Source organism: Conger conger, chromosome 3, assembly GCF_963514075.1.
Source record: "Conger conger chromosome 3, fConCon1.1, whole genome shotgun sequence".
Classification (NCBI taxonomy): domain Eukaryota; kingdom Metazoa; phylum Chordata; class Actinopteri; order Anguilliformes; family Congridae; genus Conger; species Conger conger.
Window position 1 is genome coordinate 16,861,303 of NC_083762.1, and position 23,816 is coordinate 16,885,118.

Here is a 23,816-nt window from a genome sequence, read left to right on the forward strand (position 1 = left end):
TATTGGGCTGTCCCCCCCGGGCGGCCGCCACACTCGGGCCTTTGTTGTTTTTCCGCGTGTGAGGCGAGAGGCGAGCGAACGCTTCCCTGAGGTGGGGGGGGGGGGGTGGATTAGTGTCACATGGCCTCTTCCTCCAGCCGTACGCATGACCAGCACTGCAGGAGCGCCCAAAGCCAACTTTAAAAAAACGAAAGAAAAGAGGGAACAAACGTCCGGTTTCTCAGACTCTGAGGAATGCCGTCAGCTCGCTTCACGGAGAAAAAAAAATCGCGCCTACCGCACCTCCTCCTTCGCCTTCTGTCGCTCAACCGCAGTCTCTCGTTCGTATTTTACACCGTTTCCGCCGAGCGAGCGAGCCTTTCGATCCGCCGCCTCTGCACCCCGAACACCAGCGCGCTAACAGGTGTTCCGTGGCCGCGGTCTGAAACGAGCTGTAATGTAACGCCAGGCTTTGGCCTGCCGACGGATGGGTCTGTTGAGGGTGTGTGTTGGGTGGCATTCGACAGCTGGATGGAGACGGTGTGTGAAGCCAAAAACAAAGTGGCCCTTGGCATGAAGAAAAAGCCCAAGGTGACCTCTACCACCTAGGAAGTAAAAAAAAAAGTAGGACTAAATTAAACTTCTGTTTAGTATACGCATATTTTAGTTTTTAACGGTTTGCACATGTTTTTTCACCCACTTTAAATCACACAAGCAAATATCAAGCCAGGAATTTCGACAGAGACAATGTGAAAAGTTTTGTGCATAGACCGCAACACGGCTAACGTAGAATATAAACGTTTTTATTTATTTTCATGAAAAATTCTAAAACGGTTGCCTGTAGTTCCATCTGGGGCCAAACACAAGACCAGAGCTCCCCCTGGTGGCAGAATCAGGCATTTCCACTCACGTCCTTCCCGGGCGTTCAATTCTCCCGGAATTGAACACAACACAGGCACCATACGCCAGCGTTTAAATGCATGTATTTATTAGGGTTTCCATTAACGCGGAGACAGACTTATCAGGATGGGCGCTGGTGCATCCAGTTAATGTTTTTATGCTGTAAAACTGTCGTGACAGATAAAGACTGTGATGATGACCCGGCGAGTTTAACGAGCAGATCGCCCAAGGGCCCCGGTTCGGTCCCAGTCTACAATCAGTTTCAGCTGTCGCTGAACTTTTTGAGAGAACTCTGGCGCCCTCCAGTGGAGAGACGAGGTGAAGCAGTTGAGAACAAACGCATTTGGTTTGTAGGCAGACGCTGTCACCCAGTTCCAAATGTACAAACTACAAATAATAGCTTGATTTTCAGAAGTTCATTCATTTTGTTTTGTTTTGTTTTGTTTTGTATGTGTATGTGTGTGTGTGTGTGTGTGTGTGTGTGTGTGTGTGTGTGTGTGTGTGTGCGCAAAAGAGCGAAATAAATGTGAAACGCTCAGTATTGGCACAATAAGGAGTTTAATTTAATTTATTCAAAATAAAGGCAACTAACACAGGAAAATATACATTTCATCAGCAATATTACTACGCACAGAGTATGCAAACATACCCTGCTTTGGATAAACCGGAAATACTGGCTCTCTCCACTTTGCAACCAACTGGACGGGTTCCTCGGGGGGTGTGAAATTTTTTTTTTTTGTATCAGTGCATTTAAGTTAAAATGAACACACAAGAATTGTCTGTGCTGTTGAGTAGAGCTGATGGTAAGCGATGGACAGCTTTGGCACGAACATGTGCACCAGCGACACGGTGCTCATGGGAGACCTCTCTCCCTTAACCCTTTAACCTTTCTGACGCGTTTTGGTGGAGGCTGTGGCAGTCAAGGTGTGGCAGGGCAGGGAGGGGTCAGGCCTTCTTCTTGATGATGACGTGCCCCACGTTGGAGGTGTGGCAGGACAGGGAGGGGTCAGGCCTTCTTCTTGATGAGGACGTGCCCCACGTTGGAGGTGTGGCAGGACAGGGGGAGCTCAGGCCTTCTTCTTGATGAGGACGGGCCCCACGTGGAGGTGTGGCAGGACAGGGAGGGGTCAGGCCTTCTTCTTGATGATGACGTGCCCCACGTTGGAGGTGTGGCAGGACAGGGGGAGCTCAGGCCTTCTTAATGATGATGAGGGGCCCCACGTTGTCGCCCGTCATCCGGTTGTGTAAGCCGTGGGACCCGTCGCAGTAGGGGAACTGCAGGGGGGGGGGGACGGTTTAGACCAAGGAGCACGAAGCCAGCGCCCTCACCTCACCCAACACACACCTCCCAACAGCTCAACTGCTTCATATCGCAGTTCATAAAGACTACGGTAATGGGGCGACAATCCTCACCCAACACACAGCAGTAATGGCTGATCACTGCTTCGTATCGCAGTTTCTAAAGACTACAGTAATGGCGTGTTAATTGTTACAATGAAGCCAGTGTCCAGTACAAGCCTTGATAGCCAACAATATGGGAATTCTGGAAAATGTTTTGGTAATTCAAATTTATTAATGGATAACCCCTAGAGATGAGCCATCTCGTTTTCGAGGGGGTCCAACAATAATTATTGTGTAACACTGAGCTATTTTACGAGAGTCTGAAATCCATGAGTGAACTATATACCTGGCATTAGCATGTGATGTCACCAAGCACAGGTGTCTCAATTACACCAAAACAAAAATACATATAATCTTATATTGACATTTATATTATACCTATATTATACTATTTGTATTCTTTTGCCCCCGGAAATCTGCAACCGTCCCTATGTCAGCCATTGCAAAGCCAGCATGTTAATAAAAATTTAAGATTAAATCTAGACTAACTAAAAAGACTAACTCGGTAATCCTGCTTCGAGGAACAGGCTCAAGGCCTCTGGTCTGACAGCACACACCTTCTTGGACTTCCAGCACCGACAGAAAGCCACTTTGGAGCCGAGGTCCTCCACGTTGAAGTTGTGCACCACCTTGGAGACGTCCTTATCGATGGTCTTGTTAATCCGATCATCCTTCTCCTCGGTGTTCTTGCCGGACAGGATGGTGCGAAAAGCCACCGTTGCCCCCAGGGGAAAGACGGTGGTCAGCCGACCTGGAAGCACAAATACACTCCCGTTAGCGTTAGCTTCAGTCGACCTGGAAGCACAAATACACTCCCGTTAGCGTTAGCTTCAGTCGACCTGGAAGCACACATACACTCCCGTTAGCGTTAGCTTCAGTCGACCTGGAAGCACAAACACGCTCCCTTAGAAGATTCGCCCCAAAAACTCAATTCAAGCATTTAATGCAAATCATCTCAACTGAAACAAGTGTGACAGTGCTCCTTTAAGCAACAGAATACATCAAGAGACCAATTGTCGTTCTCAGCACAATGCACACTCTTCAATATGGGGGGATGGGCGTGTGTCAGATATAATCTCTGTAAAGACAAAAAAAAAAAAAAAAAAGAAACACCGCTTTCATGTTGCAGTGCGTAATCAGTTCCTATTTTTTCAAAGGAAAAACTTCCAACCGGCTTCCAAAACCACCAAGCACTGCCCCCGGTGGCCAAGTGGCTTCATTTGTGTACTGCAGTTAAGACTTTGGCTGTGTTCAAACCGTATACTAAGTATACTACTATTTCAATGAAAATAATACCTTTAGTACGAGTAGTATGCTAGTATGCGGTTTCGAACACAGTCTTTGACTCTCCTCCCCCCCCAACAATTTAAGAATGCAAGTGTAACACTTTAATCCCACGTTATTGTGTCCCAGCAGCAAGTTCTGACTCGTGGATGTATCACAATAATCCCTAACTGACCTTGCAACCGTAACCAGAGCTCGGCAATCAAACCAAGCCCCGAATTAAAAGCCGCTACACCCTTACCTGACTATGCTTTCAAAGCTTACAACTGTGGAGGAATCAAGGCCATTAAATATTACGGACAAGAGATTAGACTTCCGTTTGGTTTTGTTAGTTATCTTTAACATATTGTGAATCATCTAATAGGCTGTGTTAAACAAATACAAAATCACAAACGCATTCCATCCCGTATATTGCTGTATAGTGCTTTGATTTAAATAACAAATGTATATGGACTGTGTATATTTTTGGGTTCCGATTGAACATTCAGTGCCATGCAATACTCTTTTCCAGCTGCTGATAATGGACTGCACCATGCCGTTTTGGCTCTGTAATAACATGACAGGGATTTAATTACAGCCAATACCTCGGTTTACATAGTTGTGCGGTGTTGCCCAACAAGTTTCTGTCAATACCTGAAATGCCTCAGGAGAACTACTATTTATATATATGCATTACTATCCAGGAATGCATTTAGGAGTTGTTGTGGTTCAGAATTATTAAGACGGTTGTGGCTTTCTGCAAAATGTAGACATTCACAACCTGCTGTGATCACATCTCAAAAACAATAATAGACCTTGACTTCCGTTTTAATCACTGTAAGTTGTGCAATTCCTATAGTTGGCCAAGCGTAAATAAATACGTTTAATTACAATATTGGACACTGAATACACTGATTGTTCTTTTCCCGGTGATGTCCGGCTCCAGTAACACCGAATCTCTCAACATCCCAAACTGATTACTACCGCTATAGTGCAAGTTCGTTGCATATGTACCTCATCCCCATCGGTACCATAGTCGTCTAAAACGTGGCACATTAATATAACTTAGATAATAAAAGCACAACTGCATGCATAATATCACTCGTTACAAAAACATGATCTAGGCTACACCACATGACTGAGCTCTTATAAAAGTTAGGCTACTGCCGTTTATTCAACGCGACTTGGTATGTACGTTAACACAAACTGCGCAGTTCGTGTCTGGAAATAGAGTGATCATCAGTGATTGATGATAATTTTACATATACGCCAAGTCATGCCATCGTTCTAAGCTGCTTTTCGATCTAACTAACGCTACCTAGCACACACCACATTGAAACATGCCTACTAACACTGACTTTACATATCGGCCTAATGTATCATTACTGTATTAGCCAGTAAGCCAATTGAACCTGTGGTGTCGCTAGGGTCTTTATCAATACCTCTAGTCATGCAATAAAGCCCAAAGATTAACATGAGCCAAATATGATAACCCTTCAGGATTTGCCACACCTACGAATCGAACAGAAATTTACTTAGCTACATTTAGCTAGCAACAGTATTAACGTTAGCTAGCTAGCTAGAGAAATGTAGTCTAAAACCGTAATCGCCAATGCTGTTAACTTAGTCTGATATCAATTCAAGTTACCCAACTTACCAAACTTACTTGCAAACTTTATCCGGTAACTTTAAACCATCTAGTTAACTGTCTACAAGGATCTGATATTGAAATACAGCTAGCAAGCCAACACAGCTTGTTAACACACCTGGAGCTTATGTCATGTGTAGTCAGCTGTCAACGTCTAGTAGTTCCAACATTCTGATTCAGCTAGTAACGGTTAAACGTAGGTATGTGACAAAGCGTAGCTAGCTAGATGGTACTTGCAAACTACTAGTGTCAACTTACCCGGCGAGCAAACTTGCTTGGATGTTTAACGTTAGCTAACAGATAAAAGGCATTTGTCTACGGGCTAACTTAGAGCTAGCAGGTAACGCTGAGCATACGGATAGTTTTCCGTTCAAACAATCACATTTAACTCCTGCCATTATAACAGTAAAGCCAAACGTTACCTTTGGGAATGCGAAATCCCGCGCTTATCACCGGCCATCGTAACAATGCGAACATTGGAAGCGGTCGCGCTGACATCTTCCGTTCCTTGTGCTTGGAGCGACAGCAGCTACGCCTGTTCGGTGCTCTTACGTGAACCCACAAGGTTGGTGGACTCTGTAGTCTCCTTTCTGAAGCTGATTGTTCGGGCTCCTACAATGTACTACGTCACGGGAGCCATATCAGAGTATAAAAGGCACCGCAGTGCAGGAATATTATAATCTGGCTCTTATCCAGAAGTGATTCATTATTTTCTAGAGGATAGCTGATGCCACCTACTGACAGAATCCACTTAAGACCTGGGTCTTGAGCAGTTGTGCATATACACACAGGAGTATACATTTCTCTGTGGTGTGACTGAATACCATAATTTGTTTTAAAATAAAGTGTTTAAAGTGGTGTTACAATGTAGGCATGAATGTTTGTGAAGGTCAGTTTATAATCAAGCCCAAATTGTCTCAGCTGCACATACCATTCTGTAATTATGGATCCAAATTAAGGCCTCGTAATAATGTCAGTTTACTGCCTTGAGTTTTTAAGTCAACTACCCTGATACACAATACAACTGAATTGTACCCTCATCCACACTGAATGCTGTTGAGCAGGGATACTCAACTTCCCCAGTACGGGGCAGTGCCGATGCAGGCTTTTGTTCCAACCAAGCAGTTACACCTGATGCTACTGATCAAGGTCCATGATGGTTGATTACACACCATTCCACTAATGGCTTGGTTGGAACAAAAGCCTGCACCCACACCATCCTTACTAGAAAAGACAGAGCTGTAGAGTAACCTCCAGTTTTGTTCCAATTGAGAGGGAAAGTTATTAAATCACAAACATTTATGAAACTACATGACGGACCATTATGACAAACAAGGCCAAATAATCTAAGCCAGGAACAGATCCTTTTTTCCCTCCTTTATTCAATTCAAAGGGCAGTTGGTCACATTTGTTGCAACTATAAACAAACAATTTAGTATCCAGTTTTCCTTAAGTGATTTTAATTGCATCTTTGAGAAATATAAGATGAGCAGTTTCCCCCATGCAACGTCATCCGCGTCATCATCACCACAGGAGCCTTCGTGACGTACAACCCGGTCCGTTTTCTCTCAAACTGGACGCTCCCAATGCTCCACGTTAACATACTACACATTTTCTCAGGGAGAATTTGACACTTTCACTAACCGGGAACATTTTTTTATTTATTATTATTTATTGTAAATTAACTATTATTCATAATGAGCAGTTCTTGAATGAGAGAAGACTCAAATCTGCACAGAACGTGGAAAAAAAGTTTAACATGGTTCCATTTCTTTTAATTTTTTTTTCCTTAAATCTTTTTTTGTTCTTTTTTTTTTTACAAAAAGACTGCTAAACATCAAACCGGTTTCTCTTCCGCAAAGCCTGCGTTTTTCAGCAGAAGCCTCATCGATGCTCGACTTCCGAGTTCAGACTTTAGTAATCTTTTTTTTTATTTTATTACACAGTTTAATCAACACACCGGCACCAGTGGCCGTCAGGTAATTAAATATACATAGGTCGTCTGTCGGACCCTCGCACCCAAGACCAGACAGATCCAGAGAATAACTGGAGCCATTAGCATCTAATTCAACAATAGCCAAATGCAACCTAGAGTTAAGTGGGGTGGGGGGGTGGGGGGTGGGGGGAATAAAATGCTTGTTAAACTAATAACTTCAGTTCAGATTGCAACTGCGATGGACGTGGGGGGGGGGGGAAGAGACTTTGTCACATGGAAACAGGTAGGGGGGAAAAAAACAAAAAAAAAAACTAAACACAAGTGCTTAAGAATTGTCCAGTAGAGCGGAGAGAGACCCCCCAAGGGATGAACGTCTCCATACGTAGCCTGTTATGAGTTTAAAATAATTCCTCAGATTCACATACAAACGAAAACCTGCACAAAAGAAAGACAAAATTGATTTGCCCCCAACTCACATTACAGGTGGAAGCACAGGAAGCAAATGAGAGGGGAAAGAAATGAAAAGAAATGAATAGGTGGAATCCCTTAATTTGGGCCTACTAACCCCCAGTTCTCTTAAAATGACAAGGAATGTTTTTAGAATCATGAACTTTGACTTGTTGACTGGACTGGCCCTACCCGACCACATCCTGAGAGACAGAGCAGAGACTGGGGTGGGGGGGGTGGGGGGGTCTACGATTGCAGTTTTGAAATATGTACAACATCAGCCAGGTGGGGGGAGGGGGGTGCAGAGGGGAGGTGTGGCTCAAATAAAGCACTCCAATGGAAAACCAACGAGATTTGTTTCTTTCAAAAGCTCCCCTAGCTTTAAGATGTAGAGGCGTTTTCTCCGCAGTCTGGTTCTCCAGCTACATGGCATATTTTTGTGTCCATTCCCGAGCTATTCTGTTGTACCTGGGGGGAAAAATAAAAAACACATTTACATCTGTATTCGTATTGGTGCTGTAGTAGTTACCTTATTACATTACATTATTGGCATTTGGCAGACGCTCTTATCCAGAGCGACGTACAGTTGATTAGACTAAGCAGGAGACAATCCTCCCCTGGAGCAATGCAGGGTTAAGGGCCTTGCTCAAGGGCCCAACGGCTGTGCGGATCTTATTGTGGCTACACCGGGATTAGAACCACTGACCTTGTGTGTCCCAGTCATTTACCTTAACCACTACGCTACAGGCCACCTTATCTACTGCATCATGCCATACTTACGGACTTGGCCTATTTACCATGTGTTCTAGACTTGATGTTCATGATCATTTTGGAACGGTTCCTTATCCAGACCATTCTGTACCATTCTGTGTTCTAATGACTTCCAGTATGCTGATTTGGATAGAAGATATTGCTAAATAAGTGTAATGGTGCACACGTTTGACCACTAGCCCACTGACACTAGGTGTGTACAGTTCATATATACAAGTGAGGATTTTTGTAATAATTTGACTATAAAAAAATGTGCTCAGTACTACTGGAATATAGACAATTAAAACAATACATTAAATGAAAGTGCTCAGCACATTCATTCTAAAAGGAAGTGCCGTATTTTAGTTTCTTAAAGACGGATTATAAATCTATTCCAAGCCGATGCAGTGAATTGCCACCTTAAGATTGATGCATCAATGCAATGTTACACCCGTAGTCTGGATGGCTGTTCTAGAAAAAGGGCAGAAACCTACAACCCACACGCACCCACCTACCCACCCCAGCAGGGTCAGTGTTACAGGTTCAGGCGCGGAGACTCACTTTTCCCTGTCGGTCTTGTAGATGCGCGCGATCTCAGGCACTAACGGGTCATCTGGGTTCGGGTCGCATAGCAGGGAGCAGATCGACAGGAGAACTAGGAAAGACAAGGACGGGTCAGTCTCGCCACACACAGAGAGACAGAGAGACAGAGAGACAGAGAGACAGAGAGACAGAGAGACAGAGAGACAGAGAGACGCACGCATGCACAGAGACGCACAGACGCACGCAGAGACGCACACAGACGCACACAGACGCACACAGACGCACACAGACGCACACAGACGCACACAGACGCACACAGACGCACACAGACGCACACAGACGCACACAGACGCACACAGACGCACACAGACGCACACAGACGCACACAGACGCACACAGAGACAGACAGAGAGAAGCACACAGACGCGTGCGCACGCACACACACACAGACGCACACACACACACGCACACACACACACGCACACACACAGACGCACACACACAGACGCACACACACAGACGCACACACACGACGCGCGCGCGCACACACACACACACAGACGCACACACACAGACGCGCGCGTGCAGAGACGCGCGCGCGCGCACACAGACACACACACACAGACGCAGAGACGCACGCACAGAGACGCACGCACGCACACAGAGACGCAGAGACGCACACACACAGAGACGCACGCACACACACAGAGACGCACGCACACACACAGAGACGCACGCACGCACACAGAGACGCACGCACGCACACAGAGACGCACGCACGCACACAGAGACGCACGCACGCACACAGAGACGCACGCACGCACACAGAGACGCACGCACGCACACAGAGACGCACGCACGCACACAGAGACGCACGCACGCACACAGAGACGCACGCACACAGACGCACGCACACACAGACGCACGCACACACACAGAGACGCACGCACGCACAGAGACGCACGCACACACACAGAGACGCACGCACACACACAGAGACGCACGCACACACACAGAGACGCACGCACACACACACAGACGCACACGTTACATGCGGTTCCATCCTCTCCCTACCTTTGGAGATGGTGAGAGCGGGGGACCACTGGGACCGGAGGATGTCCAGACAGATGCTGCCGTTGCTGTTGATGTTCGGGTGGTAGATTCTCGTGGTGAACGCAACCTGAGCGAGGGACGGGAGGAAGAGGAGAAGAGGCGGAGGAAGTTAAGCGGAGCATGGGAATTTTCAGTCATCTTCACATGGAACGTCAACCCTTTAACAGGTGCTGGATCACAAATAAGAATGTTCATCATGTTCTCTTGATAACTGCCTCACCCTGGCTCCCCAAGTATCCTCCACTGCCAGAACCTGCAGGTTCTTTCTGTATAATATACGCCGTATCCGTCATCTCCTGACTGAGAAAGCCACCCAGCTCCTAGTCCGGGCGCTCGTCTTTTCCCGCCTGGATTACTGCAACTCCCTCCTAGCCGGTCTCCCAGCGTGTGCCATCAAGCCCCTCCAGCTGGTTCAGAATGCTGCAGCCTGCCTGATCACCATTCAGCCCAGGTCGGCTCATGTCACCCTGCTTCTCATTGGCCTCCACTGGCTTCCTATTGCCGCTCACATCGGATTCAAGGCCCTAGTGTTGGCATTTCAGGCTGCTAAGGGGACTGCCCCACCTTACATACAATCCCTGATCACTCCCTACTCCCCAGCTAGACCACTCCGGTCTGCCAGCTCTGGTCGCCTTATGGTTCCCTCTCTACGTGCACCTGGCGGTCGAGCTGCACGTTCACGCCTGTTTTCCGTTCTGGTTCCTCAGTGGTGGAATGACTTGCCTACTGCTGTCAGAACAGCAGAATCCCTCCCCCTATTTCGACACAGACTCAAAACCCACCTTTTCAAACTCTACCTTAGTCCTCCCTCCTGATTTCCCCCGCCCCTCCTTTCTGATACCCCTATCCTTGTCTAACCCCCCCCAAAAAATGCACTAATGATGATGACTATACGTTTAGAACAGCATTCCATGTGTATTTTCCTAGTTCTGGATGTGATGCTTTGACTTATGGTAGAACCTATGCATTGTAAGTCGCTTTGGATTAAAAGCGTCTGCCAAATGACTAAAATGTAAATGAAATGTAAATCATAACCGAACGACGTTATAATCACTCCCGGCAACTGCAAGCACAGCACTTCTAGAACAGAGACTTAGAATAAAAAACCAAAACGCTGTACTGGGTTACGCAAACAAATCAGGTTCAGTTTTTGTTGCCACAAGGTGGGGAACCTGGCCGCACTTGATAGGTTTAGCAATTGGACCAGTTAACAGGGCCAAATGAACATCATTTCCTTGACATTTTGTTTTTGTTCAGGGCAGTTTACTCCCCACCCAACCCCACCAGCCATGAAGGCTAGTCAAAATGGCGCTGAAAACAGCATTAACCCCCCCCCATCACCTAAAGCAGAGAGGCGCATGCTCACCTTTGGCGGTTTGAAAGGGTAGTCTGTGGGGAAGTGAATGGTTAAGAAGAAAACGCCTCCCTGGTACGGACTGTCGTTCTGAAAACACACCACAGCCACGCGGTCAAGACCTCTGACGGACACGCGCGTGAACACAGGTAAAATGGGCGTTAAGGAAACCTACTTACTGGTCCCATTATTGTGGCCTGCCAATGAAACACTGGAAGAGAGAAAGGAGATGGTTAGGTCTATGGTAGGCAGCCAGACGACTGTGAAAAAAGCAGTCGCACAGAACAGAGAAAACCAGTTCCAGGAAATAACTGAATGGGGGGTTAAGCCAGTTCTGATAACAGCTTACTCGTGAGGACAGAGTGCACACAGCCAATAGATGAATGGGGACAGGGAGCGGTGACTACTTCCTGGCATTTCCCCATAAGGTTCCTGGAAAGTATCGACCAATCACTGTCAGCATTGTTGCACTACCGAACACACCAAGGTACTCTGTGATTGGTGGAGCCCTTTCGGATTTTGTACCAGTAAGGAGATGGCACGACCGTCTTATCCCCTCTCAGTGTACCCGCCGGTGTGGAGGAATAGTGAGATTTGCAAGCCAAGAAATTAATTACAAGATGCTCTTTGATACACCGGCTCAAACACAAATGACGGGGTGAAAAACCAAACTTTTCACAGCGGACACCTCCAATCACAGCGGACACGTCCAATCACAGCGGACACGTCCAATCACAGCGGACACGTCCAATCACAGCGGACATGTCCAATCACAGCGGACACCTCCAATCACAGCGGACACCTCCAATCACAGCGGACATGTCCAATCAGACCGGACATGTCCAATGAACAGGACTGTGCTGGCAGAATATGCAGAGTGAGACACACACAACACAGCAATAAGCAGTAACAAGCTTCAGGACGTCGTCCGGAAGCTACGAGCCTTCGCTCTCCTGCACTTCACTGTGCTTGCTAGCCCTGCTGCACACTCGCACACTCGCACACTCGCACACTCGCACACTCGCACACTCGCACACTCGCACACTCGCACACTCGCACACTCACACACTCACACACTCACACACTCACACACTCACACACTCACACACTCACAAGATGCCCTAGAGCCCGGGTGGGGGTCCCTGGATCAGAAAAGGTTAAAAACCTCTCATTTATCTGAAAACCCCAACACACCAACTGTATTAATATGACAAGTCAAGTTTTGTCCAATGCCAGCTGACTGGCCAGTTAAACTGGCATTTGTCTGCCTCTCAAATGGTAGTTCTCAGTTGCCCTACAGAACCTACCGCAGTCTCCAAATTCCTGTGAGGGCTTCGGCTTTTTGGGTACCTACACCTCCCCCCTTCCCCCCCCCCACATCACAGCATTCCCAGAGTACGTCACAGAAGCCAGCCATGTCAAAATTAGAACGCATTTAATGTGTCAATCTGTCGTCAGTTTAATTAACAAAACTTTAAAGAAACGCCTGAGGTTAAACAGTCTAAAGGCATTTCGAGCCAAAAGAAAGAATATTTTTCACACTCACTTCTCCAGAGGATAACAGGAATGGATCCAACAGTATAATGTTAATTCTGTCTTACTGAAGATATTTGCCTTAATGATTTAGATTACTGTTGTCAGGAATCTCCATTTTGCACTTTGTAAGGAAATTTGTGAAAAAAGGAATAGAATGAACAAATAGTTAAACACAAATGTTCTTGACAAAACAAATGACATTTCAAGAGAAAGGGAAAATCATTTAGGTAAAGACATTAACTAAAATTCATAGAATACAAAATTGTCCTTCGAGGGATTCAAGGATGGGCAAGCTAGGTTACTAGCTGGCTTGGTTTATCATAGTTTGGCATGTAATTTCAGATTTAACATTTGGCATTGGCTCAGGCGGTAAGAGCAGTCGTCTAGCAGTCAGAGGGTTGCCGGTTCAATTCCACCCCGGGCATTTTGAAGTGTCTGACGAGCTGGTTGGTGCCTTGCATTGGTGGCAGTCAATCACCGTTCATAGGTGTGTGTATGAACGGGTGAATGAGAAGCATCAACTGTACAGCGCTTTGGATAAAGGCGCTATATGAATGCAAACCATTTACCATTTACAATGCTGCCTAAAATTATTTTAAAAGCCCAGATAAATAGCGTCAATATGAATTTCTTAAGCATGGCCTGTGCCCCATTGTGCATATAGCACAATCTCACAGAATGAAGCCTTAACCCTTTAAGATGCGAGATCCCACATACGCGATTATAACGTTCACTTAAGAACACTCTAATGATGTAACAATCACTACTGGAAATTAAAAGCAGAGTTCCAGAACAGGGAGTTGGAATTCTGAATAAACATTCCAGAAAATGAGTTGGAGAATAGGAATGTTAATAAAATGTGCTTTGAAGGCATCAATAGGAATGCATGTGCATTCAACTTCCTTGAGTAGAGGAACATCACCAATTTGGACATCATGACAGTTGAGAAAGCATTTTCACACATCCATAGCTTAGTACCACAAATGGTAGAACCCCGCTTTGGGGGAGCAGAGTTATGGTTGATGTTTGGCATTTATATAGCGCCTTTATCCAAAGGGCTGTACAATTGATGCTTCTCATTCACCCATTCATACACACTCACACACCGACGGCGATTGGCTGCCATACAAGGCGCCGACCAGCTCGTCAGGAGCATTTTTTGGGGATTAGGTGTCTTGCTCAAGGACAGACACAGCTCGGGCGGGGGATCGAACCGGCAACCCTCCGACTGCCAGACGACTGCTCTTACTGCCATGTCGTCCAAGTTATATAATATATATTTTTACATTTCACTTAAAAAAAATAAAAAAATACAAATAGCTTTAACAAAGTCACGCATACTGGTACTGGTTTGGGAATGTTGTTCGCCTGGTCTACGCTGAGGACGCACCCATGTTCTACTCTGTCATGGTGTTGGGCAAGAGCTGCCACTCAACAAACACAATGCAGTGTGAAGGGGAACAGGTGGCGTGGACTGGCTGCTTTTACCCAACGCAGGGGACCTCACTCCTGGTCCTGAAGAGCCACAGGGTGTGCTGTGGTCCTCACTCCTGGTCCGGGAGAGCTGCAGCACTCAAGGACCAGGAGTGAGGACCCCCAGCACACCCTGCGGCTCTCCAGGACCAGGAATGAGGACCCCAGCACACCCTGCGGCTCTCCAGGACCAGGAATGAGGACCCCAGCACACCCTGCAGGTCTCCAGGACCAGGAGTGAGGACCCCAGCACACCCTGCGGCTCTCCAGGACCAGGAGTGAGGACCCCAGCCCACCCTGCAGGTCTCCAGGACCAGGAGTGAGGACCCCAGCACACCCTGCAGGTCTCCAGGACCAGGAGTGAGGACCCCAGCACACCCTGCGGCTCTCCAGGACTGGGAGTGAGGACCACGGCCCAAACGTAAACATTCAAGAAAAGGAACACATCTACAGATGCATACCATGAACAAAACTTGGCACTTACAGCCTTTTTTCCCCTAGCCAACTTGGTAGCAAGCACATATGACTGGACAGTACATCATGTCTTCGTGCAAGAATTCAAATGGCATATGAAATTTCACTAGATCAAATACATTTTTAAATCAGTTTCCAAGAGAATTTTAAGCTGCTTCATGTTCTGTTTTCAGGTTTTTGGGCCACCTGTGTAATTACAGCAAAAAATTTAAAAATGATTTTCATGGGAGCACATTAGCACTACATTATATACTTTACTGATATTCAAGGGGATTTTGGGCCCTTCAAAATGACAGCTTTCTCTCAGCACTCCTGCAAGTGCTTGCAAATGTATGTCGACAAATTTTATTTGCAAACACGGAGCAAGACTCTCGTCTGTGTCGGGAAGCAGGTCTGGGCAGCCCTTTTCTGCCAAGCTGAACAGTTTAAGCCATTCAGAAATTCAACACAGAAGCTTGAGCGTTCACGCCGCCGGGGGCAACGCCCAGATTCAGACGTTCCAAGAGACAGCCACCCAAAGGGGAGACCACCTGTGCACATTCTACAGCACTATAAACTGGCCCTTCAAGATAAAACGTGCGATCAATCAGAATGTTCTAATACTGATGTCACAATCACTCCTGATAATTCAAAGCAATGGAGTTAGAACACAGACTTGGAATTTGGGGTGGGGGGGGGGGAAATAAACATTCCAAAAAACCTGCCCCTGCTCTGCTTCCAACACCACCATATAAAAGGCATTATATATTCACACACCGCACTTCTGCATTACCCAGAGAGATTCATACGGATTACATTTTTACAAAGAATCCATTAGCACAGCTGGATATTTTTACTGAATGAATACAGGTCAAGTACCTTGCTCAAGGGTACAAATGGGAGTGATGTGGCTGGGACTCAAACACACCGCTTTTTCAGGTGCAAGCCCAGGTCCACACACATCATCATACTACGGTCACCAGAATAGAATAAGACAACAGAATCCGAGTACATTAGCTCAAGAGTCAATCGAGAATCTCCCCTTTCTAGAAACTGTATGAAGCCAGAACTTCAGTCCAGCACAAACTGGGTGTGGTGCAAACTATACAGCATGGGTCCAAAGCAAGTATAGTAGAAATAGGGGTCCGTTGTGACACGAGGTTGATTGTTATGCAATGTTCAGAGCACGAAATTGACACAAGACCGGTCCGCTGAAAACCGAGGTGAAAGAGGACAAGTATGGGGGTGTGCAATGTGATTTACAACAGGCAAAAAACACATCAGGTAACAATGGACCCCGTGCCACAACAGACCCCAGTCTCCCCTATGGGGATCATTTTCAACCGCAGCAACAAGCTTTCCACACCATCTACTGGCTCTTCGTTTCTACTACCTAACGACAAGCCAATCGAACCCAGGATTTTAATGCAGACACACCTATGCACTTAGTGCGCTGGCAAGGCACCAACTCCTGTCGCCTGTGCCGACTGCTTGCCACATGCATCGCCAAGAACACCGGTATCGCCCGACCGGTTGCTGGGCCTGGCACGGCGTTAACACATGAGGCAAACTTCCACTCACACACCCCAACCCCTCAACGGCCCAGTTTTAAAATGACTCAACACGGTGAAAATGAAACCCGGATCATCCAATACACTAACCCAGGGATTAACCCTTTCAGTCCCAAACCCAGTATTAAAACCCAAGGGGTTGAGAAAGTTGAGAATTTCAATAGTTTCAGTAGGAACTCAAAACATTAGTATAGCAGTCATTTTGATTGACTGAAAAGGTAATAAAGGGATGCAGGGAAGCCTGCAGATGGTACTTACTGTCGTCGCCAACGGGTCCTGCTGAACACTGGGCCGGAGGATCCCGCGCCAAATCATTTAACTCCTGCACACAGAACATCATACATGTCAGCCGCCAGCTTCCCCATGCCCCATTATATAACACCCAGGGCATTTACATACATCTGTGGAAATGTGCCTTTACATGTAGCAAATTTGCTTAACTTCTTTTTCCTGAAAGAAACTGAAAGCACGACATTGATGAGCCCAGTTGCGTAATCTTAGTTCCTATTGGTCACGAACAGAATCGGGCAGAGCAAAGAACTACACTCCCAGAATTCCTGTGCTGACATAATTCGATATTAATGTAACCACTTGTCCTTAAAACCCCACCACTGAAAACCCCAACTTCTATGATATTACCTATCCGGACAAACATTTCGTCATTTACATTCACAAGGGAGGACATCACTTTGGATACCGCTGTACTTTCAGTGCCCAGGTACACGCAAATTCCATGACGTCTGCGACTTGCCCTCATACCGCTAGTATGACGTCCGCGCAGGGACATCACATGTAATCGCAAAGCAACTTCAATTCCAGGTTAAAACGAGTTCCCAACTTTTGGTAAAATTCTCAATTAACGTTACTGAGTACAGACCTGTGTGTGATTAAGGTCCAAACCGATTCTGCCGCACCATCTTTAGTGAACGAGTTGGACTTGGACAAATCACACCTTAATTGAAGTCTACCTATTTTAGTCAATTTTATCAACTCTAGCTTGGTGATGGTTGTACGTAAAATATAGGAATGTTAACAAGCGAACACGTCGGAAGTGAACCTCTAACGTTGATGTCACTTTCTGGGCCGGTCACAATGTCTACACGTTACAGGATTAACGTTACTAGCTAGTTTACCCACACTTGACTTTTTTCAACAAACTGTAGCTACCAGGTCAGTCGCCAGTGCTAGCTAGCTACCAATGTCAGCTGTAGTCTCCCGTTTTATTCCACTTAAACTGACACATTAACGTCAGATGTATTCAAAAATGAGATGACAGTAGCCCAGTTACGATTATTTCACACTAGCCAGCTAATATACGTCACTCTCGCACGACTCTAACAGTCACCCTCAAACCCCAGAACCTCACCCCGTAAACGTTACTAGCTAGCAGAGGACCGAAAAGATGAAAACTTCAGTAGGCCCAAAACGCCCGAAAAAGCCTAGTGCTGGCCAGGAAGAGGCCAACACGCAGTCAGCGTCAATTTTGATTTTACTTTGTTCATTTCGGAAGCCAGAGAATCTGTCGTGCCATCCACGCAACACCAAAGCTAACTATACGCGCGTAGTTAGCGACGTAGTTCACAAATCGACAGTAAATCGGTAACTTACGGTCGTTATCAGATAGCCAGCATTAGCCAGTAAGCTAGCCTAGCTATTGTGCTAACATTACCCACAATACGCTGGGCCGCGCTAGCTAGCAATTAGCTGGGTAGCTTTATTCCAGCAAGCCATAACGCAAACCTGAACGTACCAGGAAAGCAAATAATGACACCCGTTAAAACTTGTTACGTTTAAGTTAGCCTCGCTAAGTGGTTTCTAAAACACAGTGAAAGAAGTATGTCTAGTCCACTTAGAAAGTAGAGGGCCCCAAATATGTTGGTTCTGAACATCGAACAGGGCGCATTGCTTCACTGTCAGGATCTATTCACTGGTGAAAATGTGGTTTAAACGATTTGAAACGACAAATAAACCTATCGGTTTCGGTCCCTAGGGTGATTCAAAAAGGTTATTAAAAAAAGAAACCGTGAAATATATGTTCTCATGCCCAACGCTGCCCACGAAGACTTCCTTACCTTGTGAATTCTTTTCAGAGCCATTGTTGTGCTTGTGCCGCTGTCACTGAAAACGTGTGTTTTATTCGATTAAAATGGCGGTTAAGTTACTTTATCTGACGGTTGCTCGATGTGTTCAACCGGATTGCAAAACGAACAGGTCGATCTTACATTAGTCACTGTTCCCCTTACTACACACACAACACACCGGGCTGAATATTTTTTAAGGCGAAACTGAAAGACAGTAGAGTGGAACCGGAGTCCTTCCTCCTGCAGCAGCGACTACCGCATTACTCCCTAAGCAGCGATGACACGAAACGCTTCCGCCAATATACACATCCGCCAGCACATCAAAAAAAAATCCCTTTCTAACATCAATTGCGCGCGCCGATCCTGGGTTTTATAGCCGTAGACCTCTGGGACATGACGTCATTTTGGCTCACCGAAAAGGAAAGAGCACCGCTCGGTCAGAGGAGCATGTTGAGCCAAAATGTCTGATAAACGTATTCAGTTTCGGGGTACGTCACCATTTAGCAATATGATGGCACATTCTTCAAAAATATTATGCGGGATGTATTGGGTTGACAGACATATTCTAATGATTAGTTCACGTATTCCGTGTAAAACAACTGAAAATATACGGTCGTTAGTTTGCTTTTATGACGGGCTGGGTAATAAAAAAAACCTTCCTCCCGGATAGAGGAAGTTAGTAACAGAAAAATAAGCGGAGGGATACACAACAACTTCTCGCTCGTCTCCAGGAATGTCTATCGCGAGAACCAGTCATTGAGGAAACTTGCCCCGAAATTTGATAAGGTATCTTTCATAAGGTCTCTCATTTTCCGCGAAGATCCGTCATAGATACTTCTTAGACTGAAACTGAAAGAGGCTGAAGCGTATAACTGCCACAGAACCCAGATTATTATTATTATTATTATTATTATTACTATTATTATTATTATGCATTCATTTATTTATTTATTTGTGTAACTGGACTAAATATGGGTCAAATCTGTAACCACTATAGAGTGGAAATCAGCTCATCGCAACAACACCAAAAGAAGACTGGTCACTTGGAACTATAGTGATACACCAAATTACACCTGCTTTCAATATTTTAGGTGATCAAAGCAAACATAAGAGCACAACAGGCACAGCCTTGACTCCACCCAGTGTAGCACCAATTAAATAGTCTCGGGTCCTCATTAAACTGCTTCACAGCTACTACACCGCAGGGCAATCTAGTTGTCTTTAACGGAGCTATGAACCTTTGAACCTAATGTTCAATGCCCTGTCCCAAAAGGCATCTGGTATATACAGATTTTACTGGCAAAAGCTGATTCAATTTACTTTATTTGTCACATGCTCATACAAGTATGTACAATGAAATGTTGGTGTGACAGACTCCTTCCGATTGTGCAATAAACATAATAATAGTAAATAAAAAAATTGAGTAATATGTAAATTCAGTGCAAAATAAATAATAAGGAGATAAGTAGGTAAAAAAATATATACAGAAAAAAACCCTTAAGACACTTTGAAGAGTCCGTTTTTTGGAATGCTTTTTCAAAATTCCAAGACAGTGTTCTAGAACACCATTGCTTTAGATTGCCAGTATTGATTGTTACATCAGCATAAAGTTAAGAACATTCTAATCATGCATTTGTGATGGCACACATTAAAGGGTTAATTGGACACATAACAGATCCAGTACAGATGGAAACCTAAGATGGCCACATGCATCTCATGTATTGTAATTCCCAAACCACATCTGCTGTCGATTTGCGTAATTCATTTTTAGCCAGCCACATTGCAGTCAACCACAGATTAATTGCAAATAGCCACAATGTACTCACAAACTTTTCTGCTGTAATAGCTACAAACCACACTCAAGTGTTTATGAGTGACATGGATATTGAGGAGAGGGGAATTGTGCATATTTGAGGATAGTATAACTACTTGAACCTTGATCTATATGGTGAGAGTACATGACATTGCATCTCTCAACACTCTCAGAAATAAAGGTACAAAAAATGCCTAAAATGGTACAATGCTATTCCCTTGGGCAATCCCCAGTAGGTACAAAAAAATTTGTACCCCTAGCCAGCAATATGTGATTAATTTGTACCTTTTTGGCTGGAAAAACCTGTTCATTTGTATCCAAAGAGAATATTATTGTACTTTAATTAGAGCTAATGTCAGTGTTGTTTATGTAGGATTTAGAAATTGTACATTCAGAGTACTTTTAGGGTGTCACTTTGATCTATGAAGAACTGCCCTGCATTTGACCAGATTGTGCTGTATTAGGATGTGAAAGCTTTGAAGCTCAATATCACAAACTACTCTGGATGCCGATAGAACCTTATAATTCCAAGGTCACGATTTGGGAAATTAAATCCCTGACAAGAATGTACCTCCACTGTCACTTTAATTCTGAGAGTGAACAAAAAGGATTTTAACTTCAGGAGAAAGTTAAAGTCCCTGGTTTAACAACAACAACAACAACAACAACAACAACAACAACAACAATAGTAATAATAATAATAAGAAGAAGAAGAAGAAGAAGAAGAAGAAGAAGAAGAAGAAGAAGAAGAAGAAGAAGAAAAATAATAATGATTATTTTGATAACTTAATTTGTATGGCACCTTTGTATTTATGTAGCATCTTTTGTACAAAACATTAAACCCAAAGTGCTTCACAGACACAGGGGGCAGTTTCACAAACATAAAGCTTACTCTAGGACAAAATTGAGTTTTATACGGAGAATCTGCATTCAAACTTGAAGTTAACCTAGGACTAGGCTTGATATACACTCAGTGAGCACTTTATTAGGTATGTATTAGGCTTTTTTTTTTGACTCGTTAAGTCTACTGCTGCTGTAGCCTATCCACTTTTATTTTTTTCGGTTTGACATGCTCTTCTGCATACCACTGTTGTAATGTCTGGTTATTTGCGTCACCTTCGACCAGTCTGGCCCTTCTCCTCTGACCTCTGTCATTAACAACACATTTCTGCCCACAGAACAGCTGTTTATTGGATTTTTTTGGTTTTTGCACCATTCTCTGCAAAATATAAACTGTTGTGTGTGAAAATCCCAGGAGATCAGCTGTTTCTGAGATACTCAAACTGTCTGGCGCCAACAATCATTCTACAGTCAAAGTCACTTAGCTCACATTTCTTCCCAATTCTGACATTTGGTCTGAAAAACACAAACTTCTTAACCACTTCTGCATGCTTTTATGCATTTAATTGCTGCCACGTGACTGGCTAATTAAATCATTACATTAACCAGCAGGTGTACAGGTTTATCTAATAAAGTGATCACTGAGTGTATGCCTGCGAACCTGGATCATAAGTTTTTCCTGGCAAGTTCCTCAGCAAGTGTCATGTTACGGCCATAATGTGCTGCATTGCGTTTGTTGTCTCGTGTCGATCCCGTCTCCTCTTGTTTTCTGAGCTAATACTCACAGATTTGAGAAATCAACAAGGACAATATTTTCGTTAATCGGCAATTCGGATGTTTAGGTGTGTGCAGTTGTTGGTGACAGTATACATGATCAACCGACGCGTTTTAAATAAACCAAATTATCAGTCGTACATCCTGTGGGTATTTGTACGCATGGATGGTAAATATGCTCATATTTATGACGTTTTTTTATATAGCGTCCCTTCGTTGAGAGGACATTGTAGGCTGAGTCATAGTATCACTTACAATCAAGTGTGCAGCTCATAGGGTAACATATTACATGTGTATTCCTGGGAAATTACAATGAATTGTATCCAATCACTTAGCTTATTTCACGAATATATCTAATCCAAATCTCATTAAACCAACTTTTGTAAAAATAGGCTACCAATGTCTGAAATGTGTGTTTTACCCGTGTTTGGCATTCGTCCAGTATTTTCGCAATGACATTCCATTCCCCACAAACTTCTCAGTTTTCGTTAGTTGCGGCCAATTTAACAGCCAATCGTGACCTACCGACCAAATGGCCGCCCCTACGCGACATTGAGAGTCGGTGAATGGCCGTGCGCCTGTGATAGGACCCCCCCACTCCTGCACGCAAGGAGCGAAAGTGAGAACGGCATGGAATTGCGAAAAACATGGCGTGTGAATTTTGGGAAATCCCGGTTTTGCCTCCACCTGATGGCGGTATGAGGCAGTCCCGGGAAGCTATTGCGTGGGAGTTCCCTCTTTCGCCATGTCGGGGTGGTGCAGCGCAGTGAGGATCTCCTGAACTGAACAGCATCTCTCGCTCTCGCTCTCTCTCTCTCTCTCTCTCTCTCTCTCTCTCTCTCTCTCTCTCTCTCTCTCTCTCTCTCTCTCTCTCTCTCCTCCCCCCTCCCCCCTCCCCTTTTTCTCGTTCTCCATCCTCCCCCACACGGCAGCTCAGGAGCCCAGCATCCTCTATCCTCCTTCCCCGGGTAACAGCAGTCCTTCCCTGCCGGGCGGTGATACACGCGAGAGGGACGCACCGAGTGATGCTACCGCAGCAACCGCATCCCGCACCGGCGAAAACACACCGCGAATAAACAATCGGTATCTGCAGGAAGGGATTAAATACGCTAGACGACAACTGCCCATGAAGATGTCTAACGTAGACATGGTCTTGAACGCTGCCGACCGGTTGGTCAAATGTAGGTGTATTTCCCCCCCTTTGAATGTAGCTGCTTTATTTCACAAACATCATTCCTTCGGATTTCACTTGCTTTGGGTTACTTGTTGTCAACTGTCGCTGTTGTTTGCTCGTTGCACGTTCCTGCCTCCCGTGTGTGGTTTGTGTTTCTTTGGGAACTGGTTTAATTAATCAGATTAAATGCCATGGTTTTGCTCCCTCTCTTTTGAGATATCACCTATAATCACCAGAATGTGTTTTGGTCTAGAAACATGTAAGTGGGAAGGGATCTTCGCTGTTCCCTGGTGTTCTTTACCACGTTTCAGCGGCACATATCCCTGTCAGGTTATGCGTTGATGCTTCTCGCTGTACGGATGGACCCACAGATCCCGGGTATGGATGAACCCACAGATCCCAGGTTGATGAGGCTGTTTTGGATGTCTTCGCGGCCAGCGCGCGATGCAGTGATGCAGCAGGATTTCACGAGCACATCGAGTCTCTGCGCCTCGTGAATACGTGTAGCGTTACAGAATTCACTGGAGAGAGAGAGAGAGAGAGAGAGGGGGGGGGGGGGGAGAGGGGTGAGAGGGAGGGAGAGAGAGGGAGGGAGAGGGGGAGAGAGGGAGTGAGAGAGAGAGAGGGAGAGATGCGATGAGCATCTCGTTCCGATGAGACACTTATTTGCCGTCTGAAGATGACAGCGAAAGGAAGACTCAAAGGTAAAAAAATATATATATTATTTAATGGCCACATGCATTATAAATAACCCGATTAGACGTATA

The 23,816-nt window shown here is 45.3% G+C and overlaps 3 protein-coding genes across 6 annotated transcripts in view; 1 reads left to right on the forward strand and 2 right to left on the reverse strand.

The window, feature by feature from the left end:
• Nucleotides 1-1,418: 1,418 nt before the first annotated feature.
• On the reverse strand, nucleotides 1,419-5,931 carry zgc:110843 (uncharacterized protein LOC541492 homolog). The gene is made up of 3 exons (XM_061236061.1): nucleotides 5,614-5,931; nucleotides 2,838-3,031; nucleotides 1,419-2,154 (listed from the first exon to the last, which is right to left on the reverse strand). Exons 1-3 carry the CDS (start codon nucleotides 5,687-5,689, stop codon nucleotides 2,068-2,070), a joined length of 357 nt encoding a protein of 118 aa, XP_061092045.1. The 5' UTR covers nucleotides 5,690-5,931; the 3' UTR covers nucleotides 1,419-2,067.
• Nucleotides 5,932-6,553: 622 nt separating this feature from the next.
• On the reverse strand, nucleotides 6,554-18,791 carry ube2d2 (ubiquitin-conjugating enzyme E2D 2 (UBC4/5 homolog, yeast)). The gene is made up of 7 exons (XM_061234302.1): nucleotides 18,440-18,791; nucleotides 16,626-16,689; nucleotides 11,514-11,545; nucleotides 11,347-11,424; nucleotides 9,942-10,047; nucleotides 8,886-8,979; nucleotides 6,554-8,042 (listed from the first exon to the last, which is right to left on the reverse strand). The coding sequence occupies exons 1-7, from the start codon at nucleotides 18,461-18,463 to the stop codon at nucleotides 7,997-7,999; spliced, it is 444 nt and encodes a 147-aa protein (XP_061090286.1). The 5' UTR covers nucleotides 18,464-18,791; the 3' UTR covers nucleotides 6,554-7,996.
• Nucleotides 18,792-22,815: 4,024 nt separating this feature from the next.
• Nucleotides 22,816-23,816, forward strand: part of ppp3cb (protein phosphatase 3, catalytic subunit, beta isozyme) — a 53,428-nt gene continuing 52,427 nt past the window's right edge. For 3 of the 4 annotated variants that reach the window (XM_061234664.1, XM_061234666.1, XM_061234667.1), the window contains exon 1: nucleotides 22,816-23,056. In XM_061234664.1, the coding sequence (XP_061090648.1) occupies nucleotides 23,002-23,056 (55 nt within the window). In that variant the 5' untranslated portion in view covers nucleotides 22,816-23,001. Of the gene's footprint in view, nucleotides 23,057-23,673; nucleotides 23,754-23,816 lie in introns of those variants that run through there. The other variant, XM_061234665.1, reaches the window with a different exon arrangement.